The following is a 14799-nucleotide window of genomic DNA, read 5'->3' as shown; positions in this document are numbered from 1 at the left end:
GTGTGGCCTGGGGCACTCTCCCAGTCTGGATTCTGTTTGGGTTCCCTGTAACCTGCCCTTCTGAACACATCTCTGATTGCAACTTCACATTTACTTTTCTTATTATTTAGTGATCAGCCCGTCTCAAAACTCCAAAGGCCTGAGACTTTTCTGCTACCTGCCCCCTTCTTCCTTCCCCACCCATCTCCCTTCTTCTGACCCCTCCTCCTTGCCCCCCACCCACCAACCATGTGTCCACCATTTAGTTTATCCTACAATAGCTGTTGGGTAAATATTTCTTGAACAAATCCATTTTCTCCTCGGCCAGTTTCATCATGTTAGAAAGGCCCTAGGATTTAATCCTGCCTCTAGGACTAATGAGGGGGCTAACTCTGAACTTTGCTTTCAAAGCTACAAGGTCCCTAAATCAGCCTCTCTGGATTTGAACCCAGGCTTACCTCTTACTAACCCATCATTTGGGGAAAGTTTTTTAACTTCTTTGTGCCTCAGTTTCCTCATCTGGGAAATGAGACCCTCCCAGTGCCTAAGCCACAGATTGTTGTGAAGGATAAATGGCCTAGCACATGGAAAGAGCTTACAGTAAGGACTCGTACAGCAGAAGGTCTAGGCAAATATTAATGCATATCTTTTATTATTATTAAATCAACTTTTTTGAGGTAAAACTTAGAAACAATAAAATGTGCTCATTTTAAGTGTACAGTCTGATGAGTTGTGATAGATATCTACATGCATGCAAGCACCATCTCCCTCAACCTAAAGGGCATTTCCATCTCCCCAAAAGTTCCTTCTACCCCTTGAGTCAAGCCCCTCCCCTGTCCCTATAGAGTCTAGAACTTTATATAAACGGGCTCATACAGTGGGCACTGTTAAGCATCTGCCTCCTTTTGCTTAGCAGAAAGCTTTCTGCTTGTGTGTATGAATTGTTTGTTCCTTTTTTATTGTTATAACTCACGCTTTTTCCAATTATTTTCTGTGTCCATTTCCTCATCTGTAAAATGAGGTTAATAATTTCCACTGCACAGAACATGGTGAAGGGTAAACACAGGGTGAATACGCTGCTCCACGATGCTTCCCAGTGCAGAGGACCTGAATACTGCATGCAGGCAATGTTCTCCCCCTCCTCCTCTCGCCTTGTCCCTGAGGAGCCCCTCCCACTGTGGCAGGGATCTTGGAGCCCACAGGGTCAAGGGCTTCATGGAGTTGATGGGGGAGAAACCTCCTGAACAGATGCACAGCCATGAGCTGATGGCCATGTTTATAAGGCAGATTGTTATTTTTTAATTCTACACCTTGTGTCCTTTCCCCTACTTCCCTCTTTTAAGGATAATTAAAATGCAAGCTGGTACTCCCTGCAAGGAGACAGCTGAAGATTTAATTGCCCCAAGAAAAATTTTCCAGCGAAAGGTCCCACAGTAATGGCAGCTCCAGGCTTGGCCGCCCGGCGCCTGTGCAAGGTGCACATGACATTAGCAGTAATGCGCTAATCTGCCTGTGCTCAGGGACCGTCTCCTGGCACTGAGAGAGCCAAGGCCCAGCAGAGCCGACAGCCTCAGTCAGGCCACAGCCTCTCTGCCATTAAACTCTCACCCAGCCTCGTTCTGGAGACAGGTCTGTGGCCCAGATCCGCGCACCCCCAGCCGCACCAGCTGACCCAGCCCAGAGGGGGCAGCAGGGGCAGAAGGTCCAGGCTGCTGGGAACAGCGCCTTTCACCGCAAGGGCTTGGCCTGTTGTCCTTGAAGTGGGGCCAAGAGGACACGTCTGCTGAGCGGCTGAGGCCCGCCAGCACTCGAAGTTGGGCTGTTCACCAGCAGCGCCAGGGTGGTGCAATTTCTGGGTGGAGAAAGATGTTTGCAATCTCTCATCACATTTTCTAAGTACAGCCCTAGTTTTCCCAGATGAGGCATCAAAGGCTCCAACAAGGGTCACTGGCTCCTTGCCTGTTGGGGAGCATGCATCAGTTTTAAAAAAAGTGAATGTTCTGAACCCAGGCTCGCAATGAAAGGCGGAGTGACTCTGCGCAAAGTCAGGCAGTCTGGGGTTTGAATCCTCGTTCCCGACCTGCCAGCTGGGGCACTTTCAGTTCTCAGATGCCACGCAGTTTCCAAATCCTAGGATTTTTTTACATGCTCTGCACACTCTTCTTTCCTCCCTTCCCTCCCTCCCTCCTTCCCTTCCTTCCTTTCTTTCCTTCCTTCCAATTCATACATCCATCTGAGGCAGGGCAGGGACATGGGACAAGCATCACGATTACATTTTCCTGCCTGTGATGAAAAATGCCGAGATGTAAACAGTATGGTAAGAACAGGAGGGACTCCATCTTAAGGCTAAGATTCCATTTGAAAAACCAGGGAGTTAGGAGGTAAGATTCCTAACATATTTTATGGTAATTAGATAATAAAAGACCCTATATTAAGGCAGGGCAAGCAGTAGTAACTGACATGTCTCCACTGCTTGAAGGAAACCACTTGGAGAGGAACAGGATGGAGAAATTCCTTGTGTTAAGTTTATTTTACAGAATTATCTAGAGGACTGACTGTGGGTGGTGATGTAATGTTTCTCACAGGAGAGAGACGTCATGAGACCACATGTCAAGCCTACGCACACCAACCCCCTCTGCCGCCCTTTGCCCCATTCTTGAAAGCCTTAAAAGACAGAATCCTAAGCCCTAAGGTGCACCTTCTCTCTTTGAGTGTGTACTTTTTGCCTTAAATAAAGACTTCTCTCTGCTCAACTTACTACATTTTGTTTCTGTACTCCTGCAGGGGTAAGTATCTTTGTTATTTTTCTATTTCAGTTTTCTACCCTTAAGTACAAGTCTTCACTCTCTCTGTCCTACTTCAGACAAGTAGGGAAGGGCTGCTGAGAGCTCTGACTTGGGCTTGCAAGTTCCTGTCACCTGGGTGACCCAGGCAGGACTGCGGCAGTACGATCATGCTCTTTAGCCTGCCTGAAAATCTCCTTTCTTTGCCTGTGGGAACTTCTCAGAACATGATTTCACTCCATCCAGTGCTCTGTGGCTACCCCCAAATCCTTGGGGGGTAGGGGCTTAGTTCCCACGCCATGCAGATTTAAGCAGACACTGGATACCAGGTGACCCTGGCTTTGGGTGTTGGCAAGGGATGTGCCCTGTGCCGAGCAGGAGTTCAGTGGGCTTCCCTTTCCTCCCTCTGTTCTTCCTTGCTCTCTGCTGCCTGAAAGGCAGCCGTCGTTCCCGGCTACTCTTGCTTCAATCAATCCCTTCCTTACCTACACTCATCTGTCCTGCTCAAGAATTCTTTCTTGTTCAGAGTCAAGAACCGCCCCCTGCCCAGGTTGAGGTTTCACCTAGTGCACAGGGAGACACCTCCCCAGACGCAGCTGCCCGACAACACATCCTCCCATTTGTCTATCCATCCGCCCATCCTTCCTCTTCCTTCTCATCCCTCCTCTCATCCTGCGTCCCTCTATCCCTCCTCCTGCCCCTCCAGCAAGTGTTTATTGGCTGCATCCTATGGGCTGGGCACAGGAGTTGCATTGGTAAACAATGCCAGCACCCTTCCTTCCCCAAGGCATCTCCCAGGGCAGTGGAGGAGAGAGATGTTAACCAAGTGATCACAAGGTCAATGCATAATTACAAACCATGACAAAGGGGAAGCTCTGGACAGCGGTGTTTAACAAAGGAACTCAGCCCAATCTTGGGACTGGAGGTCACGCAGGAAAGACCCAGCGCATGTTCCAGGCCAAGGGCGCAGCACATACCGTGGCCCAGTTCCGGGAACTGTCAGGAGGCTGGTGCCAGCGCAGGGAGTGATGGGGAGAGGAACAGAGACAGGGCTGCTGTGCTAGGCCTGGCCCGCCCCCTTCTCCTTGGCCCCAGCTCTCCCGCACCCTCTTTATCTGGCTCAGTCTTGCTCATCCTTTAGGTCTCAAGCTCAGGGATTTCCTCTTCAGGAAGCCTTTTCTGCCCTATACAGGCTGAGTGAGGCCTGTGTACTTTCTCCCAGTAAGAAAAAGATCCAAAACTTGGAAATAAGACAAAGAAGGTGGCGCCTCCTTTCATTGCCACACTGGGGCATTGTTTAACAAGGCCCACGGAAGGATCAGTTAGCTCTATAGGGACTATATCTGAGTTGGACTTTGGTATTCTGTATTTGTATGGATGTTTTATAACTTCCTGAAAATTCCATGTTGACACCCACTTGTCTCTGGGCTGGGATCACCACATACTCTGGCTTCCTCACACCCCACGAGCTCAGGAGGGTGTGGCTCATCTTCTGTCAATGTTGAATGCTCAGAATTTTGCACAAGACCACATTCACAGTAGGAGCTTGAGAAATAATTAGCTGAATGGGTGATCTTGAGCTTATCTCCTCACCCCTCCAAGCCTCCATTTTCTTATCTGTGAAATGGATATCATAGCACCCGTCTCCACAGGATGTGAAGGTTCAGTAAAATGAAGCATTCTAGTGCCTGGATCCTGTCTGGCACAGACTGGGCTTCAGTCCCCCTTCCTCCAGAGGCTGGATCCCAAAGGTAGGAAATGAAATCTTGAAGCTGAGGAGCTCATGGTCTGGTTGGGGGAGTGCTAAGTCCCTAAGGGGAAGGGAGAGTGACTCTCTGTGGGGCTGGAATAGCCAGAGGTACTCAGTGAGTGAGCCTGCTGAGAGTCCTGCCTGGGCTGGGGAGGGGCGGGAAACGTCCTTACACAGGTGTTGGGGAGGAAGAAGTTTCCTCTAGGCCTCCAAGTCCTTCTAGCTGGTCCAAGTATCATGCTGACATAAGACGGATTAACAGGAGAAAAAAACCAAAGCTGAATTACAGTACACATGGGGAGCCATAGACAGCCAGGGAAAAGGAGGTCGTATGTCACCCTGAGCTGAGGAGAAGGGGTAGGGGCCTGAGGCTTCAAAGGAAAAGGGAAGCAACTCACAGGAATATGAAAAGAGTAGATGTCTGAGAAACAAAATACTGGATGGGCCACACAGGAATAACGAGGGGGCACAGAGAGGAATTTTAACAGACTCAGCCACATCCCACCCGGTCTCCCACATCTAGCTTACATTGTAATACAGCTGTGTGAGGCGATCGCTCTCTCCCTGGGGCCTGTCCTCTATCTGAATTCTCTTTAAGCAGTTGGGGGGTGGGAGGTCAAATACTTTCTGAGTCTTTTGGGTCTTGACTATTCTCAACTCTGAAGTAACCTGCATGATGCAATGGCACAAGGCAGCCTGCCCTTGGTCCATACGCAGGTCAGGTGCAGTGTAGGAAGGGGACCCTGGAAGCCACGCTGGGGTGCTGGATTCTCCGAAGCAGGTAATGAGGAAGTGAGGAACTTGATAAACTATTTCAGCCAGGAGAGGAGACCCACTGCCACTGAGCAAATCTGAGAGTCTGGTTTTGATGCGTGGGTGGGTGTGAATGTGTGTGTGGGTGTCTGTGGGAGTGTGCGTAAATATGTGCAAGTGTGTGGGTGTGAACACATAGGAGTGTGGGGAATGTGTGAATGTGTATGGGGAATGTGTGAATGTGCCAGGATGCAGGGGTGTAAATGTGTGGGTGTGAATGTGGGTGTGGGTGTGAACACATGTGTGTTGACTGCTCCCTGTCCCACACCATTACAAAGATCTATTCTCAGTCTAACTTTCACCTGAACCCCTAAGGTGAAGACTTCTGTCCTGTCCCAGAGGTGACCAAATGGAGGCTCAGAGGTGAAGCCATTTGCCCAGTTCCCAGGGTGAGGGACCAGGTGTGCACAGCCCCCTGGGGGGCGGTGACATGGGGTGAGGTGGAGGGAGGGGAGAGGGATTCAGGGAGTCTCCTAGACCGGGCGGCCACCGATAAAGGGGTTATCCTTGAGGCTGGCCTGGCTCTTCCTGGACCCCTGGCAGGCCCTGGGCTGGGCTCTGGGACCGAAGACAAGGCCTTGACACCACCTTCAATGAGCTGGCAGGTTGGGGCAGGCACCGGTTCCTGGACGGCGGCCCTTGAACAAGATGTATCAGTTCTCTGTGCTTCAATTTCTTTATTTAACAGGGAAAATCATAGAACCTACCTTATAGGTTTGTTAAGAGGATGGAGTGAATTGATATTAAATAGGTTAATATTTGTACAGAATTTAGGAGACTGTCTGATACATGGTAAGCACTTACGTGAGAATTAAATAAACAAACCACAATGGAATCTTGGCTGGTGGGAATATGCTGAAGACTCAGGGGCTTTCACACTTGGGCATTAGGAGATCTTAAGGAGGGGACAAAGATTTTCCTGGTTCTCATGTAAAGTGTACAGGGGCTGAGGATGGCCTCTGGGTCCTCACAGGGGGCAGGTGTCCTGTTGTTCTCCTTTGCACAAAGAGGAACCCAGAGAAGGTGCCCAATATATGCCAAATGCTCGACTGATTTCCTGGCGGGCAGGAAGAGTGTCACTTGGCTCCTATCAACTTGCATTTTGCCTGCCAACATGCAGCCCTGAAGATTTGGGCCATTGAGAAGCAAGGTCCAGGTGCTGCATAAAAAACATCTCCCAAGTCTCCTTGCCTGGATGCGCTGTCCATCATCCCCACCTTCCCAGAAAATAGAAAGCATTTCCCCACCCACTCAGCCTGGATTCTTGCCTAGAATGCCTCGCCCCCAAAAGCAGCTCGCCTGGGGAAGGCTGAGAGCTGAGTTCTCTGTCACAGTCAAGGTTCTGGCCTGTGAGACAGGCCACCTCTCTGAGCCCTGCAGGAGGCTTCTTGCCTTAAGGGTGGTGGTTCCTGATCACCTGGATCAGGGTTCAGGGATGATCCCAGATGGGCCTGTGGATCTAAGAGCAAGCCCCAACTCATCTAAAGATCCTTTGTGTAAGGTTGGCCAGGTCACATGCACTTCCTGAGCCTCAACCCTCCTTCTCTGCAAAATGGGCATACCGCTATTTGACAGTTATGAGAACTAAATGAGACTATACAGTGTGGTGGGGAAGAGTCAAACTCCCTGGATTCAAACCCTGGCTCTGCCATGGGACACTGGATACTTAACTTCTCTGTGACTTAGTTTACTCATGTGTAAGATTGGGATAACCAGAGTTCCTACCTCATATGATGGTTGGGGGTATTAAATGAGTTAAAAACTGTAAAGCACTGGCATATTACTTGCCTTACCGCACAGTGGGTGCCAATCCATGATGTACCAGTTATTAACGCAGTGGTTAGAAGTTGGGCACTGAAGTCAGAGAGCTGCACTTTATCTCAGTACCATCACTCCTAAGCTGTGGGTCTTTGTATAAGTTACACCACTTCTTGGTGCCTCATCTATAAAGTGAGGTCAACATTACCTACTTTGAGTTGTGAGGTTTAAAGGAGTTAATCAATGTAAAGTGTTGACTCACAGTAAGCACTAGATATTATTAATATTATCTTATCATTATATAATTATTATTACTATTATTAATATTCTAATGGCAGGGAGGTAAGGAAACTAACATTTATTGAGCACCTACCATTTACTAGCACTTGACATGACTCATCTGGCAAGGATATTCTAGAATGAACATTGGGTTTTCTGAATTTCATAGAGGGGGTAAGTTGAGGTTCTGAGAAGGTGACCTGCTTGCCCAAGATCCCACCAGTGGTAAGGGGAGATCAGACGCAGCTGAACAATGTTTAGAGCAGGAAGGAAAGACCCAACGCTTAGGGGAGGCTTCCTGTGTGCCAAGCATGGGCCTCGGCATACCATCACCCCCTTTAATCCCCACAGTCACTCTAGCTTGGGGTATTACGGTCCCCAATGTACTGTGCTGATGACAGGCCTAAGTCTCAGAGAGATGACGAGTTTGAATTCTTGAAACTACAAAGCGGCAGAGTCCCCCGTATCAGATGGAATTGTTTATGCGGGTGTTTGGAGCACAATCTTATACAGTCTCTGTGTGAGCCAGGGAAAACAGTCTTTGTTCTATAAAAAAAAAAGAGAGAGGACCAGTATATAGCAATCCAGGCCTATTTAAAGAAGGAAGAACAATCCCAAATGAATAGTCTAAATTCACAATTATATAAACTGGAAAAATAAAGAACAAATGAGGCCCAAAGTCAGCAGGAGGGACAAAATAAAGATTAGAGAAGAAATAAATAAAATTGAGAAGAATAAAACAATAGAAAAAATAAATGAAACCAAGAGCTGGTTCTTTGAGAAAACAAAATAGATGAACCCCTAGCCAGACTTATTAAGAGAAAAAGAGAATCTACACACATAAACAGAATCAGAAACGAGAAAGGAAAAATCATGACAGACACCACAGAAATATAAAGAATTATTAGAGAATGCTATGAAAATCTATATGCTGACAAACTGGATAACCTAGAAGAAATGGACAACTTTCTAGAAAAATACAACCTTCTAAGACTGACCAAGGAAGAAACAGAAAATCTGAACAGACCAATTACCGGCAATGATATTGAATCAGTAATCAAAAACCTACCCAAGAACAAAACCCCTGGGCCAGATGGATTCACTGCTGAATCTTATCAGATATTTAGAGAAGACATAATACCCATTCTCCTTAAAGTTTTCCAAAAAATAGAAGAGGAAGGAATACTTCCAAACTCATTCTAAGAAGCCAGCATCACTCTAATACCAAAACCAGGCAAAGACCCCACAAAAAAAGAAAACTACAGACCAATATCCCTGGTTAACATAGATGCAAAAATACTCCACAAAATATTAGCAAACTGAATTCAAAAATACATCAAGAGGATCATACACCATGATCAAGTGGGATTCATCTCAGGGATGCAAGGATGGTACAACATTTGAAAATCCATCAACATCATCCACCACATCAACAAAAAGAAGGACAAAAAACACATGATCACTGCCATAGATGCTGAAAAAGCATGTGACAAAATTCAATATCCATTCATGATAAAAACTCTCAACAAAATGGGTATAGAGGGCAAGTACCTCAACATAAAAAAGGCCATATCTGACAAACCCACAGCAAACATCATACTTAACAGGGGGAAGCTGAAAGCTTTTCCTCTAAGGTTGGGAACAAGGGAAGGATGCCCACTCTCCCTGCTTTTATTCAACACAGTACTGGAGGTCCTGGCCACGGCAATCAGACAACACAAAGAAATAAAAGGCATCCAGATTCGTAAGGAAGAAGTCAAACTGTGACTGTTTGCAGATGACATGATATTGTACATAAAAAACCCTACAGAATCCACTCTAAAACTATTAGAACTAGTATCTGAATTCAACAAACTTGCAGGATACAAAATTAATACATAGAAATCTGTTGTATTCCTATACACTAACGATGAACTAGTAGAAAGAGAAATCAGGAAAACAATTCTATTCACAATTGCATCAGAAAGAATAAAATACCTAGGAATAAACCTAACTAAGGAAGTGAAAGACCTATACCCTGAAAACTACAAGACACTCTTAAGAGAAATTAAAGAGGACACTAATGAATGGAAATTCATCCCATGCTCCTGGCTAGGAAGAATTAATATTGTCAAAATGGCCATCCTGCCTAAAGCAATCTACAGATTCAATGCAATCTCTATCACAATACTGACAGCATTCTTCAACGAACTGGAACAGATAGTTCTAAAATTCATATGGAACCACAAAAGACCCCGAATAGCCAAAGCAATCCTGAGAAGGAAGAACAAAGCAGGGGGGATCTCGTTTCCCAACTTCAAGCTCTACTACAAAGCCACAGTAATCAAGACTATTTGGTACTGGCATAAGAACAGACCCATAGACCAGTGGAACAGAATAAAGAGTTCAGATATTAACCCAAGCATATATGGTCAATTAATATATGATAAAGGAGCCATGGATATACAATGGGGAAATGACAGCCTCTTCAACAGCTGCTGCGAGTGAAACTGGACAGCTACATGTAACAGAATGAAACTGGATTACTGTCTAACGCCATACAAAAGTAAACCTGAAATGGATCAAAGACCAGAATGTAAGTCATGAAACCATAAAACTCTTAGAAGAAAATATAGGCAAAACTCTCTTAAATATAAACATGAGCAACTTCTTCATGAACATACCTCCATGGGCAAGGGAAACAAAAGCAAAAATGAACAAGTGGGACTATCTCAAACTAAAAAGCTTCTGTACAACAAAGGACACCATCAGAACAAAAAGCCACCCTATGGTATGGGAGAATATATTCATAAATGACATATCCAATAAGGGGTTGACATCCAAAATATACAAAGAGCTCATGCACCTCAACAAACAAAAAGCTAATAACCCCATTAAAAAATGGGCAGAGGATCTGAACAGACATCTCTCCAAAGAAGAAATTCAGATGGCCAACAGGCACATGAGAAGATGCTCCACATTGCTAATCATCAGGGAAATGCAAATTAAAACCACAATGAGATATCACCTCACACCAGTTAGGATGGCCAAATCCAAAAGACAAACAACAACAAATGTTGGTGAGGATGTGGAGAAAGGGGAACCCTCCTACACTGCTGGTGGGAATGCAAATTAGTTCAACCATTGTGGAAAGCAGTATGGAGGTTCCTCAAAAAACTCAAAATAGAAATACTATTTTACCCAGGAATTCCACTCGTAGGAATTTACCCTAAGAATGCAGAGCCCAGTTTCAAAAAGATATATGCACCCCTATGTTTATTGCAGCACTATTTACAATAGTCAAAAAATGAAAGCAACCTAAGTATCCATGAGTAGATGACTGGATAAAGAAGATGTGGTACATACACACAATGGAATATTATTCAGCCATAAGAAAACAAATCCTACCATTTGCAACAACCTGGATGGAGCTAGAGGGTATTATGCTCAGTGAAATAAGTCAGGTGGAGAAAGACAAGTATCAAATGATCTCACTCATGTGTGGAATATAAGAACAAAGAAAAAACTGAAGGAACAAAACAGCAGCAGACTCACAGAACCCAAGAATGGACTAATAGTTGCCAAAGGAAAGGGACTGGGGAGGTTGGTTGGGAAGGGAGGGAGAAGGGGGACAGAGGGTCTTTATGATTAGGACACATAATGTAGGGGGGAGTACAGGGAAGGCAGTATAGCTCAGAGAAGACAAGTAGTGATTCTATGGCATCTTTCTACACTGATGGACAGTGACTGTGATGGGGTATGTGGGGGTGACTTGATAATGGGGGGAGTCTAGTAACCACAATGTTGCTCATGTAACTGTACATTAATGATACCAATAAGTAAGTAAATAAATAAAGAAGACCCAATACTGTGCTTATTTCCAAGCCCTGGGGCCATGTGCAACAGAGGCCCCGTATTCCTGGGAACAGGGGGACACACTCATGGAGACATAGACACTCAACACCCAAAGGGTCATTGTTACCCAGAAATCTTTATTACAAAAATATTTTGCAAGCCAAAAAGTTTAAGTTGCAACTATATACAAAATGGGGCCTGTTTCCTTCCTAGCAGTCTTAAAATAAACTCCTGAAACCATGCTCCTTCCGCAGTGTTGTTTCGACCTCTTCCTTTTCCTGGGGTTCGATACACAAGGTGTAGGAGTCTCCAGGCTGCCAGGCTGGAGCTAAAGCTACATGACTTCCTTGGCCTCATTCCTTTACTCCCCTTCCAAAATTCAAAATAAAATTAAATTAAAATGGCACCAAGAAAACATTCTTTTGAAGTTCTGTGTGCCTGTGTGTGTGTGTGTGTGTGTATGTGCGTATGTGTGTCAAGTACATGTGCTCTCTCTGGGCAGAAGAGAGTGTGACTAAGGTTCACAAGCCAACCTTTTGGAATTTGGAAATAGCCCGAGCCAGATGGTCGGGCCACTGTGCTCCCAGATGCCACAGAGAAACTCTGGCTCTTTGGGCCAAAGCAGCCCACATGACCTGTTGGCTCAGCTAATTCCCGAATGCCATCATGTAACACACCAAAGCACTATCCCCCCAGGGAGCTGGGTATGTGCTGAGCTTCTGGAATTACACTCATAGCACCTGCTCATGGCAGGATGGCTCTGCTTCTCAATCTGCTGGCCTGAGCCAGGAATCCCTTGGGCATCGAATGACTGGACCCATGAGGATTGGTGTCTCAGCCACAAAAGTTGCTCAGTTATACGTGAAGACTGAGTAAACAGGGCTTGCAGTATTTGCTTGTCTGGGCCTGGACAGGCCCCCACCCTGAATTGGAAGGATGGGGGTTCAGAGGGTCATGGGTCATAGCCTCTACCCAACCTCCTGAGACAGAGGGACAGAAGGTGGGTCAGTTCTGGCTTCACAGCTGCCCTGTCCTCTTGGCTGTCTTGGGTTTATTCCAGTTTGATCCCAGTGGGATTTGAGAGCAGAGATGGAAGATTTCTCCTTCAGGGACTGGCTCAGAGAGCTGGAATGGGAGAAGGCTGCTAACGTGGTGGGGGCAACACTCAGGCACAGCTTTTCTACCCTGCAAGGCTGTCCGGTCCACACTAGTGCAGGTGGTGGGGAGTGACAGCATCTTTCCTCTGCCCTCTTTCTGGATAAGAAGAGTGAGGCTTAGGTCTCAGCAAGCCTGCACAGTGAAGGAGGCAGCCCAGAACAGCCCTGGGCAGGCTCGACTTACCACATTGCTGACATGGAAGGCAGTAGTACCAGCCGCGTGGCTCAGCTGAGAACGTGACCAATTTAGTCCTGGAAAGAAGGCTGAGCATACATGGAGGAGCCCAGCTGGAACCTTCTTCCCCATCCTCAGGGCTCTGGGACATGGAGGAACTCAGTTTCTGCTATAAGAAAACACCTCCAGGACAACCCACCGTCAAACCTCAGACTGCACAAGACCCAACCATGTATTTCAACACATGACAGAGAGCCAAGATAATGTTGCTGTTTTAAGAAAAAAATAAAACAAAACACCACAGATCAAATTTTCTAACACCTCAGTTTCAAGATTGCACGTTTCACATTTCTCAATAATTTACAGGCGTCCACAGCGAGATGTTGCTGAGTTAGTGCTAGCTGGAGGAAGCAAGCTCAGGTCTGGAACGGAGACGTGGGGCCATGTGGAGTGTCACGGTCAGGATGATGGGCCCTCAAGGGGTCCTGGAGGGCCACCAGGAAGAGGAAAGTTTTGTTACTTGGTTCTTGGTAGTGGTAGTGGTGGGATTCCTCAGAGGGTCCTCTCCTCTCCTAGGGCTTGCTGCTCATCAGTCCAGAGATGGGGAGGCCAGGACTGTCAGCAGCAATCTCAACGAGTCTTGGGATTTGGGTCCCAGAGGTTTTCTTCCAGCTTCTCCATGGATGGAGCAGTTCGATTCAATGGGTAAACTTTTCCCAAAGCCCCAGCTTGGTGGTGGTAGTGGTAATGGTGGTGGTGGTGGTGGGAGGAGGTGGGGTCTTCTCCCTCCTCACCCTGGAAGATCAGGCTGCAGAGCATCAGAGAGGCAGTCAGGGTCTCCAGGAGTATGACCAAGGCCCATGGCTGATGGAGGCATGAGGGTTCTTGTGGCCCTGGGGACTCCAGGCAGTTCCCAGTTCGGTTCTGGGAGGCTCTGGCAACATCAGCCTCCGTGTATGGCAACGTGGAGGTGCTGTGGCCGCCCTGGAAATGCTCGAGAGCCAAGTGGGTAAGGGAGACAAGAGCCAGCTCATCCTTGGGTTCCAGGCCTGCACCACCCTAGCCTTCTGGGAACTGGGCTGGCTGTCCTCATCACAGCTGCCCTCTGTCCACAGCTGGGACAGTAAGGCTCATGGGGACAGACCCTAGAAATGACCACAGTCCCATTCACTTCCTCTGGACCTGGACACTGGCATACTCTGAGTAGGATGGCTCGGGTTTAGGGGCTGACTGCTTGGGGGCCCGGTTGAGGTGGACCATGTCCAGGTCGGCATAGGTGAGGGTGTCCTCGGACACGGGCGGAGGGCCGGCCTGAATGCTGGCATACTCTGTGTGGTTGTTGGGCTCGGCCGCCTGCGGGGTGGATTTCTTCCCCTTCGGCAGGTTCAGGTCTGCATATGTGATGTCGTTGTTGTCCTGGATCTAAATGAGATGGATAGAGTGTCATTCTGGAGTCTCCAGCCACTTACCCAGCATTGGTACCAAGTCTGGATGCTTCTGTTTCCTCTTGGCCCCCACTGGCTCAGCCCTAAGTCATGCCCACTCTTCTCTGGCCAAGGTTACCTGCCTCCAGCCTTGCCCTTCCAATACGCCCCCCTCCTCCCCTAGCCTCAAGGAACTTCCTAAACGCCACTGCGTTTACCTCACGGCGCTGCCTCAATGTCACCTCCTCCTGCAGTTGTCCTGCCTTTTCAATGCTCTTCTTTCTGCCTATTGTCTACCTCCCTCCTTCTCCTCAGAAGGAAACCCAATCCACCCTGTAAAGTTCAGTACAAGCACCGCTTCATCCACACACCCTCCCCTCAGCTGTGTCTGGGACTCCTTCTCAGTGCTTGCTCGGCCCCTACTTCTCCATCACAGCACCCACCACCTAGGATTGTCTGTCTGGGGGTTCTGAGTAGACGCTGATCCCCCAAGGGGTGGGGGCACTCATTTAATTACTTGTTTACTCGGCAAATGCTCACTAGGCATTTGTTGTGACACAAAAACCAAGGCTGGCACAGAAGCAGCCCAACTGGTGTCGAATGAATGAATGAATGAACACATGAGCGGACGGGTGAGTTACAACAATTTCAGCCTCCTCAGGGTGAAGCTAGGGACTGACAGACAGAAAATAGAGCATGCAAGAATGAGACACCAGTTAGCAGGGTGGTAAATGTTCTGCACTCAGGAGGAGTTTGAATCCTGGTTCTGCTCTCTCTAGCTGAGGGATTTTGGGCAATTCACTGAATCAAGCTGGGCCTTGATTTTCCCAGATGTAAAGTGGGGTTA

At 47.3% G+C, this 14799-nt stretch overlaps 1 protein-coding gene across 20 annotated transcripts in view; it reads right to left on the bottom strand.

Moving 5' to 3' along the window:
* Nucleotides 1–14799, bottom strand: part of SIRPA (signal regulatory protein alpha) — a 75973-nt gene that overhangs the window by 23084 nt on the left and 38090 nt on the right. For 14 of the 20 annotated variants that reach the window (XR_012131486.1, XR_012131488.1, XR_012131492.1 and 11 more), the window contains exon 8: nucleotides 12538–13950. Coding sequence is in view for 6 of the 20 variants with exons in the window: in XM_073236823.1 (XP_073092924.1) it covers nucleotides 13696–13950 (255 nt within the window). In the remaining 14 variants the exon portion in view is untranslated. Of the gene's footprint in view, nucleotides 1–11313; nucleotides 13951–14799 lie in introns of those variants that run through there. The other 6 variants (XM_073236823.1, XM_073236826.1, XM_073236825.1 and 3 more) reach the window with 1 other exon arrangement.

The sequence above is a fragment of the Manis javanica genome, chromosome 5, assembly GCF_040802235.1.
Source record: "Manis javanica isolate MJ-LG chromosome 5, MJ_LKY, whole genome shotgun sequence".
Lineage (NCBI taxonomy): Eukaryota > Metazoa > Chordata > Mammalia > Pholidota > Manidae > Manis > Manis javanica.
Note: the sequence above shows the minus strand (reverse complement) of the source record. Positions and strands in the feature narration are given on the sequence as shown.